This window comes from Rhinoraja longicauda, chromosome 2, assembly GCF_053455715.1.
Source record: "Rhinoraja longicauda isolate Sanriku21f chromosome 2, sRhiLon1.1, whole genome shotgun sequence".
Taxonomy (NCBI): Eukaryota; Metazoa; Chordata; class Chondrichthyes; order Rajiformes; family Arhynchobatidae; genus Rhinoraja; species Rhinoraja longicauda.
Window position 1 is genome coordinate 50460790 of NC_135954.1, and position 15240 is coordinate 50476029.

At 40.8% G+C, this 15240-nt stretch overlaps 1 protein-coding gene across 2 annotated transcripts in view; it reads left to right on the forward strand.

The window, feature by feature from the left end:
- Window positions 1-8980, forward strand: part of mocos (molybdenum cofactor sulfurase) — a 108439-nt gene extending 99459 nt beyond the window's left edge. The window contains exons 14-15 of one of the 2 annotated variants that reach the window (XM_078418743.1): window positions 454-558; window positions 1487-8980. In XM_078418743.1, coding sequence (XP_078274869.1) covers window positions 454-558; window positions 1487-1615 — 234 coding nt within the window. In that variant the 3' untranslated portion in view covers window positions 1616-8980. Of the gene's footprint in view, window positions 1-453; window positions 559-1486 lie in introns of those variants that run through there. The other variant, XR_013548718.1, reaches the window with a different exon arrangement.
- The last annotated feature ends 6260 nt before the right edge of the window (window positions 8981-15240 follow it).

Here is a 15240-nt window from a genome sequence, read left to right on the forward strand (position 1 = left end):
ATTTTTGTTTTCAGATGTCCAACATCTGTCTTTTTTTTATTCTCACCCATTGTTTCAACTTGCTATTGCCCCACCTGGTTTATTTCTCCCTACCGCTGGAGGTATCGAAAATGATAAGATTCAGTGATTAAATCTGAGGTACAAATCCTTTGAATTCTCCACCCAACTCACCCTTCCATCAACCTTTGTAACACAATACTGCAGCCCATAAAATAGTGTGAGATAAAAAGTTTCTCTCCCAAATTAATTATTAATTGAATTATAAATGAAGAATATTGCCAGTTACTGCCACATCGCTCTATTTAGCACTTCATGTGAACTCCACTGCTTTGTTGCTATCTAACACTTATACATTTAATTATAAATTCTTGTTACCATCACTTGATTGATAACAAAGTGATGAGAAGCATAGGTTATGGACCAAACATTGTTACTAATACATGCATTTTGCAGATTGTAGGACTGTGCAGCAGATGCCAAATGATATGTATTAATCAAGGCAATGGAAAAATAAGCAAAGAACCCCTACAGACTCTGTCTTTGTGCAGAGACAGAAAGGTAAATGTTGCCTCCTCTTGTAAAAAAAGGGAAAATATTTTAAAACTCACGTTTGTTCAGAGATTGATTGTATGTCAGAGCCAACAAACAAGTATTTTGCACTCACAGAAATGGTCCAGCGAAAAGTCATAACTGCACTGTTCCTAATTTCTCCCAACTTTATTCTATATTTTATATTCTACTCAAGTCTCCTTCCATTGCTCTTTGAGTATAACCTGTCAGAAACACCCTCTTCTTTTTTAGATGTGCTTGTATGTGCTCTAATGTATTTTTCCTCTCCTCCTTTAAATAACTAATTATGGGTTAAGATAATCAGGTTATTGGAGAGTAGGACTTACAGTTGAAGGATCAGACCCAAGACTTTGTATTGTGATGGAAGGTACAATTCCTCCAAAATTGAAGATTTGAGAGAATTTGAGAGAAGCACCTGAGGATGAAGAGAATGTCAGAAAAAATGAAAATATTGAGACCTTATGAGCATTCTAATGCAGTGTTGCAATGCGAATAATTGTTTTTCCTGGAAGTATTTGATGATGTTAACTCCCAGAACAACTTAGTCCTAGTTCAACTGCATGCTCCAAAATATATATCATGTTATCCCTTGCACCCTGGTAAGGAAATTGCATCAGAAGCACTAATATGACCCATGCTTGGAAATAACCAAGCAAATTTCTGGAGTGATATAAAGTGCTTCAATCTGAAAGAAAAAAATAATAAATTATCAATTGCTTAATACAAAAAAAAAATGTAATGGAGAATGTTTCAGATGAGCAAAAGAAAAAATGTGTTTTTCTTGTTAATTAAGCATCCATTTTGGAGGAAAGGGAATTCGATTTCTCTTGCGCCAGTAACTCGGAGGCATTTTGCTTGTTGTCGTTAGAGAATGACCAAAAAGGAAGCATTTTAACTGAAGTCATGTTCTTTCCAGATGACCTTTGGAGCATACCTATTTCATCAGCTACCAGCGACCTCAGTGGGTTCTGCATTTCTGACTGTAGGATCCCAGGTTATTGTGAAAATCAAAGAGAAAAATACTGTTACACCTGCTGGACAATGACATCCTCTGCAGGAATGAATATGAATTCTCCCATTACCATGATTAAAACTTTACAATGCAATAATGCATAATTGTTCTGTTTTTGAGTCCTGAAAATTAAGTTGAAGTTAATTCAAGTTAACATGCCTGAAGATCCATTATTATCGGATTGTTTCCAGATTTTACAAAAGAAAATGCAAATAATTTCCAATGATAAGTTCCTTGCAGAATATAAATTTATGAATTGCATCTCATTTCTAGTTTATTTTATTTATGTACATGACCATGGTGTAATTTAAATGTTTTGAGGAATTTGTGCAAGCAGTTGAGATTTTTTTCTTCACATTGTACACTTTTGAAAATAATGCTGATAATTTTGTCACTATTAAAAAACTAATAGTGGTACCAAATATTTGGAAATTACACATTAAATGTAAATAGATGCAATATTGTCAGAATTTGGCTTGACGTGCATTAAATCTAGAGTACTGTATATATTTGTGCAGCTAATTCTTGAGCATAGATCTGGACAGCACCTGAGCTGGGCTATTGTTTGGACTCGTAGTATTTGCTTAAGCAATGCACTCAACTAATTAATATCACTCAAATCAAACCAAACAGATTAACTAAGGCAAACTTTTGTGATGGAATCATCCAATCCCAGTTTCTGCCTGAAGTAGGGGTGGCATAGTGGCGCGGCGATAGAGTTACTGCCTTATAGCGCCAGAGACCCGGGTTTGATCCTGACTACGGGTGCTGTCTGTATGGAGTTTGTACGTTCTCCACTGTAGATTTTCTCAACATTCTCCAGTTTCCTCCCACATTCCAAAGACATGTAGGTTTGTAAGATAATTGGCTTCTGTAATTTGTCCCATGTGTGTAGGGTAGAACTGGAGTATGGGTTGGTCAGCGTGGATTCGGTGGGTCGAAGGGCCTGTTTCCATGCTGTATCCCTAAAACTAAATACAAGTCTTTTGTATTCATATACTGAGTTCCACCATTGTTGAGGGTGACATAATTCATTTGTCCTATTATATGCCTGGTGCTTCTATCAACGTGCTACATTGCTCTTTAGACTTTAAGAGATATTTGTTTAGAAACAGGCCCTTCAGCGCACCGAGACCGCGCCATTACCCCGTACACTAGCACTATCCTACACACTAGGGACAATTTACATTTACAGAACCCAATTAACTTACAAACCTGTACATCTTTTAAGTGTGGGAGGAAACCAGAGCACCCGGAAAAAACATAACTGGTCACAGGGAGAACATACAAGCCCCATACAGTCAGCACCCATAGTCAGGATCGAACTCTAAAGGCAGCAACTCTACCTCTGCACCATTGTACCATCAATTAATACAACTCATTTGACATCATGGGCTTGTTAATAAGAGTAAATAATATGCTGGACCATGAGTTACAGATTATGGTGGAATTCTGCTGCTACTAATTACGAGCAGCATGTCATGGACATATGTGCTGCTAGAAATCTTTTGAATGGATCTTTGAATGGGCAGTAATAATGTTATTCAGCATGATGGAGTATGTCCTTTGTGTTAAGATGGAACTTCATTCTCAGTTCTCATTCCTATCACTACTGGCATGGACATATGAATCCATAACTGGTAAGTTAATGCGGATGAGATCAAATAGGTTTGTACCCACATGTTGGTTTTCTCAAACCCACGCCGACTCAGGCTGCCTGTGATATGCTTCAAGAACTGGCTAATTTGTCTTACTGAGCCTCTTTTGATGATGAATCACAGTACATTCAGCACCTGCAGTTCCGTGTGGCTACATTCAGTACCTTTGCAGCCCAACTAGCTTTCTCCAAGTAGTTTCAAAGCGGAAGAACCCTGATTTATCATCAGTTATATTTACTGCAATGCCATGACACGTCTGGAAATTGATCTTGAGGATTCACTTTCCCAGGTCTCCATCTGAATTGCATTTTGTGCACGCATTGCTGATCATTTTCCAATGTTCTATAGATTCAGGATCAGTTCCTGTGGATTGGAGGGTAGCTAATGTTATCCCACTTTTTAAGAAAGGAGGGAGAAAACAGGAAATTATAGACCAGTTAGCCTGACATTGGTGGTGGGGAAGATGCTGGAGTCAATTATAAAAGAAGAAATTGCGGAACATTTGGATAGCAGTAACAGGATCGTTCCGAGTCAGCATGGATTTACGAAGGGGAAATCATGCTTGACTAATCTTCTGGATTTTTTTGAGGATGTAACTAGGAAAATGGACAAGGGAGAGCCAGTGCATGCAGTGTCCCTGGACTTTCAGAAAGCCTTCGATAAGGTCCCACATAGGAGATTAGTGGGCAAAATTAGAGCACATGGTATTGGGTGTAGGGTACCGACATGGATAGAAAATTGGTTGGCAGACAGGAAACAAAGAGTAGGGATAAATGGGTCCCTTTCAGAATGGCAGGCAGTGACTAGTGGGGTACTGCAAGGCTTGGTGCTGGGACCACAACTATTTACAATATACATTAATGACAGATGAAGGGATTAAAAGTAACATTAGCAAATTTGCAGGTGACACAAAGCTGGGTGGCAGTGTGAAATATGAGGAGAATGCTATGAGGATGCAGGGTGACGTGGACAGGTTGTGTGAGCGGGCAGATGCAGTTTAATGTGGATAAATGTGAGGTTATCCAGTTTGGTGGTAAGAACAGGAAGGCAGATTATTATCTGAATGGTGTCAAGTTAGGAAAAGGGGAAGTACTCCAAAGACGTACAGGTATGTAGGTTAATTGGCTGGGTAAATGTAAAAATTGTCCCTAGTGGGTGTAGGATAGTGTTAATGTACGGGGATCGCTGGGCGGCACGGACTTGGTGGGCCGAAAAGGCCTGTTTCCGGCTGTATTATATATGATATGATATGATATATGAAGATCTGGGTGTCCTAGTTCATCAGTCACTGAAAGTAAGCATGCAGGTACAGCAGGCAGTGAAGAAAGCTAATGGAATGTTGGCCTTCATAACAAGAGGAGTTGAGTATAGGAGCAAAGAGGACCTTCTGCAGTTGTGCAGGGCCCTAGTGAGACCACACCTGGAGTATTGTGTGCAGTTTTGGTCTCCCAAATTTGAGGAAGGACATTCTTACTATTGAGGGAGTGCAACGTAGGTTCACGAGGTTGATTCCCAGAATGGCAGAACTATCATATGTTGAAAGACTGGAGCGACTGGGCTTGTATACTCTGGAATTTAGGATGAGAGGGGATCTTATTGAAACATATAAGATTATTAAGGGATTGGACACACTAGAGGCAGGAAACATGTTCCCAATGTTGGGGGAGTCCCGAACCTGGGGCCACTGCTTAAGAATAAGGGGTAGGCCATTTAGAACAGAGATGAGGAAAAACTTTTTCACTCAGAGAGTTGTGAAGCTGTGAAACTCTCTGCCTCAGAAGGCAGTGGAGGCCAATTCCCTGGATGCTTTCAAGAGAGAGTTAGATAGAGCTCTTAATGATAGCAGAGTCAAGGGATATAGGGAGAAGGCAGGAACGGGGTACTGATTGTGGATGATCAGCTCGGATCACTGTGAATAGCAGTGCTGGCTCGAAGGGCCGAATGGCCTACTCCTGCACCTATTGTCTATAGTCTAATATGGGAATGGGAATGGGAATTGAAATGGTTAGGAACTGAGATTGAAAACAATGAGTTCTGCATGGGTGGAGGAGATAGGAGATATCCCCAATACAGTCGTCAAAGTACTGAGAAAGTTGGGGGATAGTGCCTGTATCTGTTTGGAACTAAGACTGTTTGACATAATCAACAAAAAGGTTAGCTGGAACCCTGTGCCAATAGCTACACCTTTAACTTGAAGGGAGAGGAGTCTAATGAGAAGTTGTGAAAAGAAAAATTGGCTTACTCAAAGAGCAAGCAACAGATCATGACACCAAATTAATCCAAACCAGTCTCTTCCGTTAGAAGCAGCACAGTAACTATCTACTGCTTGTTGTTTAATTGCTGCATTCACTCTTGAATTCTCAATTTATGAATAATTCCAAGTTTGTGCTCATCAAAATCATGAATATTGACTAAATAGAATATCTGGTAAAGAATCTTTTAGAGGTCAATTGGTCTTTTAAAGATGCATTTCTATTGATAAACCTGTCTATAGCCTACAACCAGTTTCTTATCAGGCATTATATCTGACTGCTATTCTCAAATAACATAATCTTTCAGAGCTGCGGGTCTATGTAGCATGTTATTAAAAACGTTCCCGAATTCGAGTCATTTCCTGAATAGTGCCATCACTTTCTAAATCTTGTGCTGAGATCTCAGATTTTCAAACTGCTCAACTCTCAGTGATACTAAATCACATAGCTCATAAAACTTTCCAGTATCTTCCCTGCTGCAGCATTGAATGAACAGACCAACATTTTTTAACACGAGAAAATAAATCTTCCCCAAATCCACTGGAACTGGCCTGGACATCAAACAACCATTAAATAGCATCTGATGATAAATGTATTTTTTAATTAGTTGGATTAGCCCAGCGGTGATGTTACTTGGGATGTTTTTGCATTGTTAAACTTATTATTTATATAGCGTTGTTGTCATCTCATGTATGTGTGTTTATATATGTGTATATATATATATATATATGTATATATCCTGTAAAAACTTCCTGATTTACTGTTTTTTTAAAATTTTAGAGCCAGTACCAAGAGTCTGTGTGGTTGCTCAAGCAGGCACTAGGTTCAGAAATCAACTGCAAGATGGGTGCACTAAAACTCCAATATTCATCAACTTTGGGACATGAGTGGTGTTGCACTGGCAGATTTTAGATATGACTTATGTATTAACACACTTTTAATACTTTCTTTTTAAAAGATTTTACATGGTACTGGAATTAGTTTTCCAGTGGGGTGTGCAGGGCACAAAGCCCTGGTGAGTTCAAAAGGAGCGTGGGAATGTGACCACTGAGTTTAAAGACAGTACATGAATGAGTTGAAAAGGAGTTGGGAACTGGGTCTCAGTGAATGTAAAAAGGTTAGTAGGAATAAGAAGCCAGTGAGTTTAAAAGGAGTATGGGAACAGGTCCCCAGTAACTTTAAAAGGAACAGAGGAATAAGGACCCCATTGGTTTACAAGGAGTCAGCAACCCAGGACTTGGTGTTTAAAAGGAATGCAGGATGCAGAAAGGTATACTAGATGTTAAACCATCAGTATTTATGAACAAAAGGATCACTGAGTATCAGAGTTATAACGTATTAAGAATAATAGTGATTAAGTCGAAGAAGAGAATTCACGAGGAATTTGGTGAACTTAGCACTTTGGGTCAAAATGAGCTGGCTGATCTTTGGAAAGATTAAAAAGACATGTCAGTACATGAACATACATATAAATATGTAGTCTGGATCACACACTGGTAATATAAGAAGATAACTGCAGATGCTGGTACAAATCGAAGGTATTTATTCACAAAATACTGGAGTAACTCAGCAGGTCAGGCAGCATCTCGGGAGAGAAGGAATGGGTGACGTTTCGGGTCGAGACCCTTCAGACTGATGTCAGAGGGCGGGACAAAGGAAGGATATAGGTGGAGACAGGAAGATAGAGGGAGATCTGGGAAGGAGGAGGGGACGGGACGGACAGAGGAACTATCTAAAGTTGGATAAGTCGATGTTCATACCACTAAGCTGCAAACTGCCCAGGCTAAATATGAGGTGCTGTTCCTCCAATTTCCGGTGGGCCTCACTATGGCACTGGAGGAGGCCCATGACAGAAAGGTCAGACTGGGAATGGGAGGGGGAGTTGAAGTGCTCGGCCACCGGGAGATCAGTTTGGTTAATGCGGACCGAGCGCAGGTGTTCAGCGAAGCGATCGCCGAGCCTGCGCTTGGTTTCGCCGATGTAAATAAGTTGACATCTAGAGCAGTGGATGCAATAGATGAGGTTGGAGGAGGTGCAGGTGAACCTTTGTCTCACCTGGAAAGACTGTTTGGGTCCTTGGATGGAATTGAGGGGGGAGGTAAAGGGACAGGTGTTGCATCTGGTGCGGTTGCAAGGGAAGGTGCCCGGGGTTGGGGTGGTTTGGGTAGGAAGGGACGAGTGGACCAGGGAGTTACGGAGGGAACGGTCTCTGCGGAACGCAGAGGGGGGAGGGGATGGGAAGATATGGCCAGTGGTGGGGTCCCGTTGTAGGTGACAGAAATGTTGGTGGATGATTTGTTGGATCCGCTGGCTGGTAATGTCATTTGATCTTGCAGAAATACACTGTTCAAAATTTTCATTGGGTTGCATTCTGTCCACTTTGCCGTGATGTGTGGGATTGATTGACAATCTGTTAAGATTTATTTTGGAGAATCTAATTAGTAAAAGTGCCAAAGTTTTCATCAAACTAATCCCTACTTTACAGAAAGAAAGAACAGCAGATACTGGTTAATACACAAAGGACACAAAGTGCATGAGTAACTCAGGTCAGGCAGCATCACTAGAGAACATGGATTGGTGATGGTCTGGGTTGAGTCTTAATACTCCAAAACCCTTCTTCAGACTGATTGGGGGTGGAGGAAGAAGAAAGCTGGAAATGGGGAGAGGCAGGACAAAACATGGTAGGTAATAGGCAAAAGGAAGGGGGGGGGGGGGTACCCTGGGATGCAGACCATCAGGCCCTGGGGATTTATCAGCCTTCAGTCCCATCAGTCTACCCAACACCATTTCCTGCCTAATGTGGATTTCCTTCAGTTCCTCCGTCACCCTAGGATCTCTGGCCACTAGAACATCTGGGAGATTGTTTGTATCTTCCTTAGTGAAGACAGATCCAAAGTGCCGATTCAACTCGTCTGCCATTTCCTTGTTCCCCATAATAAATTCCCCTGCTTCTGTCTTCAAGGGACCCACATTTGCCTTAACTATTTTTTTCCTCTTCACATACATAAAAAAGCTTTTACTATCCTCCTTTATATTATTGGCTAGCTTACCCTCGTACCTCATCTTTTCTCCACGTATTGCCTTTTTAGTTATCTTCTGTTGCAGGAGAAGGGAAAGACATTGTGGCCTTCCATCACAGTGAGGAGAGGACTGGAGGAGACTCACTGTGATGGATGTTTCTTTGATGGATGTTTCTTTTTTTGTGTGTTTTTGGGGTTGGGTAATTTGAGTGCCTATTTAATGCTTTTATTGTTGGACTGTGTTTTTGGGGGTTTTGGGGTTGTGTAATTTGAATGCATATTTAATGCTTTTATTGTTGGGCTGTGTTTTGGGGGTTTTTGGGGTTGTGTAATTTGAATGCCTATTTAATGCTTTTATTGTTGGACTGTGTTTTGGGTTTTTTTTGGGGTTGTGTAATTTTAATGCTTATTTAATGCTTTTATTGTTGGACTGTGGGTGACTGAATTTCGTCCAATATTGGATGACAAATAAAGCTATCTTGAATCTTGAATCTTGAATCCTCTGGCTTCCCACTCTTCTTTACTATGTTATACTTCTCTTTTATTTTTATGCTGTTCTTGACTTCCCTTGTCAGCCACGGGTGCCTCTTAGAATCTTTGTACGTCCCCTTAGAATCTTTCCTCCTCTTTGGGATAAATTGATCCTGCAACTGCATTATTACAAGGAATACCTGCCATTTGCTGTTCCACCGTCTTCCCTGCTAGGGCCTCCTTCCAGTCTAATCTGGCCATCTCCTTCCTCATGCCTCTGTAATCCCCTTTGCTATACTGTAATACTGACACTTCGGGGGGGGGGGGGGGAGAGGGGGGGAGGAAGGGGGGGGAGGAACGGGGGGAGGAGGAGAGAGACACACACACACATCATGACAAATTTCCTGACAGAATCTTTCAAAAAGGTGCTGGACTCAATTTATATACATATAGTTTCATATTATATTTTCTTTTGACATAGAGGGAGATCAGTCAGCTCATCAAATCTATGATGACTTCTGAAGAAATTCCATCAATCCTGTTCTCCCACTTAGTTCTCTACAAACTAATCGCTCTCTGATTCTCCAACAACCCAGCTTCAATAGGGGTAATTTACAGTAGCCAACCAATCGACTAAAAGTCAAGGAATTAAAAATTTGAAAACTGTTTAAAGTACTTGCCTGATCTTCACGGAGTAAAGAGCTCTTCATAATCTCAGAAAGAGCTATTCAGGTGTTAATCATTTAATCAACCATATATGAATTAGGTAAATAGGTCCAAAGAGGGTTGAAGACTGTCCGGAGATGTCCAAGAGGCGTGGGACCGGTGGAGATGGGACCGGGAGGAGGGGTCTTAACTGGGTGGCGAGGACTCCTCCCCATAAAAAAAAGCATGGATGTGATGGAAGTAAACCTCTACGACGTGGCGGACCTGGAGCTCGTCGAGGTGGGGGCTGAGGGGAACAAAGGTGAGGCCTCTGGTGAGGACATCAAACAGGGTGAGTTCAGGGGAGATAGTGAAGGCATGACAAGGGTAGGGGTTGGGGTCAGAGGGGGGGGGGGGAGGTTGCGGATGGAGGTTGAGGCGAGATCTGGGGGGATGGTGGGGGTTCAGAGAGGAGGAAAGCGTAAGGATCTGTGTATGGGTGGGGAGTAGATGGGGTAACCTCGTTAAAAGAGGGTGAAGGGGAAGACTCGAGTCTGAAGAAGGGTCTCGACCCAAAACGTTACCCATTCCTTTCCTCCAGAGATGCTGCATATCCCGTTGAGTTACTCCCATTATTTTGTGTCGATCTTCAGTGTAAACCAGCGTCTACAGTTCCTTCATACACATCTCATGAATTAACCGTTTTCATGATGTGAGATGCAAATTTGAGTGCTCACAATTACGATGCTCGAGACAATCTAGAGAAACAAGTATTTTATTTGCAAGTCTGCAGAGTTGGGTGCCTTCCCTCTCAAGACACACCGAAGTCAGGAAAATCCCTTCTTTTTATTCACTTCACTTTACAATTGTCACATCTTAAATTCCTCCCCTTCGGGCTCCTTCCAATCGGAGCACTGAGGTGCACAATCTACCGTCACCGCCCCTGTTGCCTCCCACATCATACATCGCATGTACATTTAAATGAGGCATCTTGTCATGCGGGGCGTTTTTGCAATATTCATTTATCTCATTAGGCATGCACAGTACAGAGTAGTTCATGCCCTCTCCCCTAGTGCTCTGGTCATCTTGCCCTCTCTCCTAGTTCTTTGGATATCTTGCCCTTATCCTCGGAATGTCACTATTTGTTCTTGCGGTTCTCATCCGCGGTTCTCATGGTCCTTAGTTTAAATCAATTAACCCTTTTTACTTCTCTCTCACAATGATATGGTTGATTTCTGTATTTATTAAATTGAAATACAATTTAAAAATATGAAAGGGAAGTATGTATAGAAATATTCTTCAGAGGTTTTGTTTTTTGTACATGTTAAAATTTCATATTTGAACTATAATTCTTGAGCATTTGATATCAAGTTGGTAGGTAACTATTTTTTCAATGAATCTAGCTGGTTCCATTTGCTGTAAACGTGGGCTTCCAGCTCTTTAGAGGTCCTTTCGGTTAACAATGTATCATTGATTGATATGAGTATTAATACCAACTAAGTGCAATATATGGTGTGACGTACAATTTGCATGTTGACACTTTTTTGGATGATAGTTCGAATAAGGTTCATTATAAAATCAATAAAACTGTTTTTTAAGGTACAGTTTGTTTTGTGACATGATCAAAGTATCTTTATTTTCTAGTACCCTTTACTATAGTTATATTTACCTTAGAAAAATAAAGGCCAACATTATTTGGCAAGCCCTATTTGTCCCCTCTAGTATTTACTGCAAAACACAGATTCGGATATTAGTATCTGGCAATTCTTTTCCATGCAATGTAGAAAAGGATACATTGTTATTATCAAACTCCGAGACCATCCATGTCCTTTTCTACTTTATGAACAACAGCTTGTGGTAACTGTCTTGAAATTGTGATGCTTGTATCTCAAGTATCTCAATAGAATCATTCTTAAAAATTATGTTCAAGGAAAACTTAATTAGACTAATATTGTAAAAGTGAAGGACAGTGGCATCACTTTTAGTTCACATAGCTCTTATTTCAAAGAATAATTTGTTTTATTATTGATATACAGGATGTGAAGTGCATTTGCACGACAACCTTGTATTGCCCTTTATCAATTGTCCTTGAGCAGATGGTGGTGGATCTGATAAGTGCCCGGTTTCTGCTGTCCTGGTCCATGATCTGCTGAGATACTCATAAATAAGAAAATACGTACACCTGTAGTTTATCAGCTCAATAATCCTTTTGCTACATCTCATCATTCACTAAAAATAAATGATAATTTCTGTCAGAGAGGCCATCATTGGAAAAACAACAAAGTGTCAACATGCACAATTTGATCAATCGTACAAGAAGCATTCATCAGTCACAAAAATCAGAGATTGTTCAGGAGTTTTCTTAAGCAGTATGTAGAGGCCCCCTCACGTGAGAGGGCAACGCTGGATCTAGTATTGGGAAATTTGGAAGGGCAAGTTAATGAAGTGTTTATGGAGGAGCCTTTTTGGACCAGTGACCACAGTTCGATTAGGTTTAAGATAGTTATGGATAGGGATGGAGAGGGTCCATGTGTCAAAATGCTCAACTGGGGTAAGGCCAACTTTGAGGGTATGAGAGAAGGTCTCGCTCAAGATGACCGGAGCAGATTATTTAAGGGGAAGGAACATTGGCCAAGTGGGATGTTTTTAAAAGTGTGCTGACGAAAGCTCAGGATATGTACGTCCCCGTTAGAGTGAAAGGCAAAGCAGGCAAATGTAAGGAAGCTTGGCTGACGAGGGAAATTGAGGCGTTGGTTAAAAACAAGAAGGATGCATGGGACAGGTATAGGCAGCTGGGATCAAGTGCATCCCTGGAAGAGTTTCGGGAGCTAAGGAGTAAACTGAAAAAGGAGATCAGAAGGGCAAAAAGGGGTCAGGAGATAGCTCTGGTGGGCAGCATTAAGGACAATCCCAAAAGATTTTATAAATACATAAGGGGTACCGCATGGCCTGGTCAGTATTTTTTGTTTTCCATTGTCTTGTATGTTGTTAAATCTTTGCAAATATCTGCTCTCTGGGTGTTCCATGTTTGTTACAATCCTAAAAGAATAGCTGTCATGGACGAGGAGAAAAATGCCAAATTGCCATAGGATATTTTATGAAACAACATTTTGTGTGTTTATGAGCATGAGAGCACAATAGACGGAGATAAAATTGACATTATTTCTGAATTGCAAATATGATCATTAACTACATCATTATATTATTATAGTAGGAAATCCATCATACCATTCATTTGCCAATGGTCTCAACATACCAAATCAGCAAGATCCATTCTAAACACTTTTTCCGCTATCCCCATACATCCTGATTCTTCAATATCAAGAAATCTATCAGTCTTGCATCAGAATTCGGTCAAGAACTGTGCCCCTACAACCCTCAGGGTAAACAACTCTGAAGACTCACCATACTTTGAGTGAAGAAGTTTCTCATCATTTAATCTAGGTGGCCTGCCTATCCCTTATTTTGAAACTGTTACCCAAAGTTCTGGACTCCTGTACAAGAAGAAGCATCCTCACCATATCCATCCCTCCCCTCCTCTACCTGGCTCCATCTGCCTATCATCCTTTATTAAATGTTTTATTTAATTTGTATTTATGTAAAGGCATTTTGTTAATTGTTCTTGCATCCTTGAAAATGAACTGTAACTTCTTCTGATTGAATTGTGAGATGGGCATAAAAGGAAAAGTATTTCTCCTGCTGCTATTTTTAATATTTTGAAAGATACAAGTAAAGTATTGTCCATATTAACCATATTCAGCCAGAGTGTCACGTGGATGAACCATTCCACTTTCCTTCTGAGATCTCCACTTTCGCAGAAGTTAGGCCTCAGCCAGATCAGAAATGCCAAGAAATGACTGAGAATATTGAATATAGCAAGGATCCCAAGACATTCCAGAACTGACCACGCCACTGGTCGAGCTGTTCTTAATTGATTACAATGCTAGTAAACATGTGAAAATCCACTCTAACAAATCAAAGTTATTTGGCATCAGGCTCACTATGTGATGCGTGTAATTTCCACTCATTAGGCCCCTAGATCTTGTGCTCCCTTTATGCCCCCTGTGCTTACTCACACAGGCACCAATTCCCAAACTCCACATTCACTTATCAGGGCCCCGATTCCCACAATCACTTTCCACTTTGTTCATGCGCTGTTTGCACTTGGTAAGGCTCTAGGTTCCTGTCCCTATGCTCCCTTCCACTCAATGGGGCCTCAGCCCCTGCATTCACTTTCCACCTGAGAGGGTCCCAGTTCCAACACTTCCTTTAAACGAACAGCTTCATTAAAATGTTGTGTAACATCATTCTTAAAAGCAAATTAAGAATACTAGGTAGTATTAAATTAAATACATCTGAATAGTCCAGAAAATCCGCCAGTCCGGCACCACCAAAGTCTTGAATGTGCTGGATTGATGGAGTTTACTGTATTTGGTATCTGGTATCCATTACCAGATTTGGAAATGTTCCATCATTGTCACGGAGTGAAAATATGGGAACTCCCTACCGAAAAGTATTGTGCAAGTATTTTCACAAAAAACACTGCCCAGTTCAAGAAGGTGGTCCAATCACAACCTTCTCAAGGGTAATTAGAATGATGCCCTTGGCATCATCATAGCCCAAATAAGGAATGGGAATAATACCCTTGAATGCTGTGATTATCATTCTCATGGTTGAGAGAAACATTATCCAGGGAATCATTGAGGCTCTTTAACTTTCTTGAAGCATCCACTTTGTATATATACCTTTAATATATACCTTTAGCAAACCAATATTACCTAATCTTAAATATCAGTTGACAATAAAAGTCTGAATTCTGGTCAAAATGTTAAGTCAAGCTGATGTGTTTTTTAGTTTTGCCATAATTCAGGTAATTTCTTTTCCCATCAGGATCAAACCAGGAATTCCTTAAAATGTATAGAATGTTACTTTTTATCCCCTCTACTCTCCAGAACTGATAATAAAAGGATTGCTGCCAATTTTAGCAGCAAAAATGCAGTTAACAGAAAACAATAAAGAAAAAATCTTTTAAAAAAAGTTCCAGTGCTTGACCTGCAGAGCTTGTCTAGCAAATTGTTTCTTGCTTCAGATGCTAGCAGCCGCAGTGTCTTGTGTTACCGCCCTCCCCATGACTCACTGGTTCACTCAGCCCTCCACATCCACCCCTCCCCGTCCCCAGGCATTTTCCACCCAAACATAGGAAATGCAACACGTATGTTTCCTTTCTGACCACTGTCCAGGGAGCTAAACAGTCCTACCAGGTGTAGCAAAAATTCACGTGGACCTCCTCCAACCTCATCTACTGCATTTGATGCTTTCAACATGGCTCTTTTACATCAATGAGATCAGATGTAGTCTCGGGACTGTTTTGTGGTGCACCTGTGCTCTGCCCCCAATGGCCATATTGAGCTCCTGGTTGCTTACTAATTCAGCTGCCCTTCCCATTCCCATACTGAACATTCTCTGCTTGGTCTTCTCCACTGCTCAGGGCGAGGTCAAACACAAATAAAAAGATCGACACTCTATATTTTACTTGGGTAGTCCACAACACAATGGCATGCATATTGAGTTTTCCAATTTTAGGTAACCCAAACCTTGTGTTCCATTCTTTC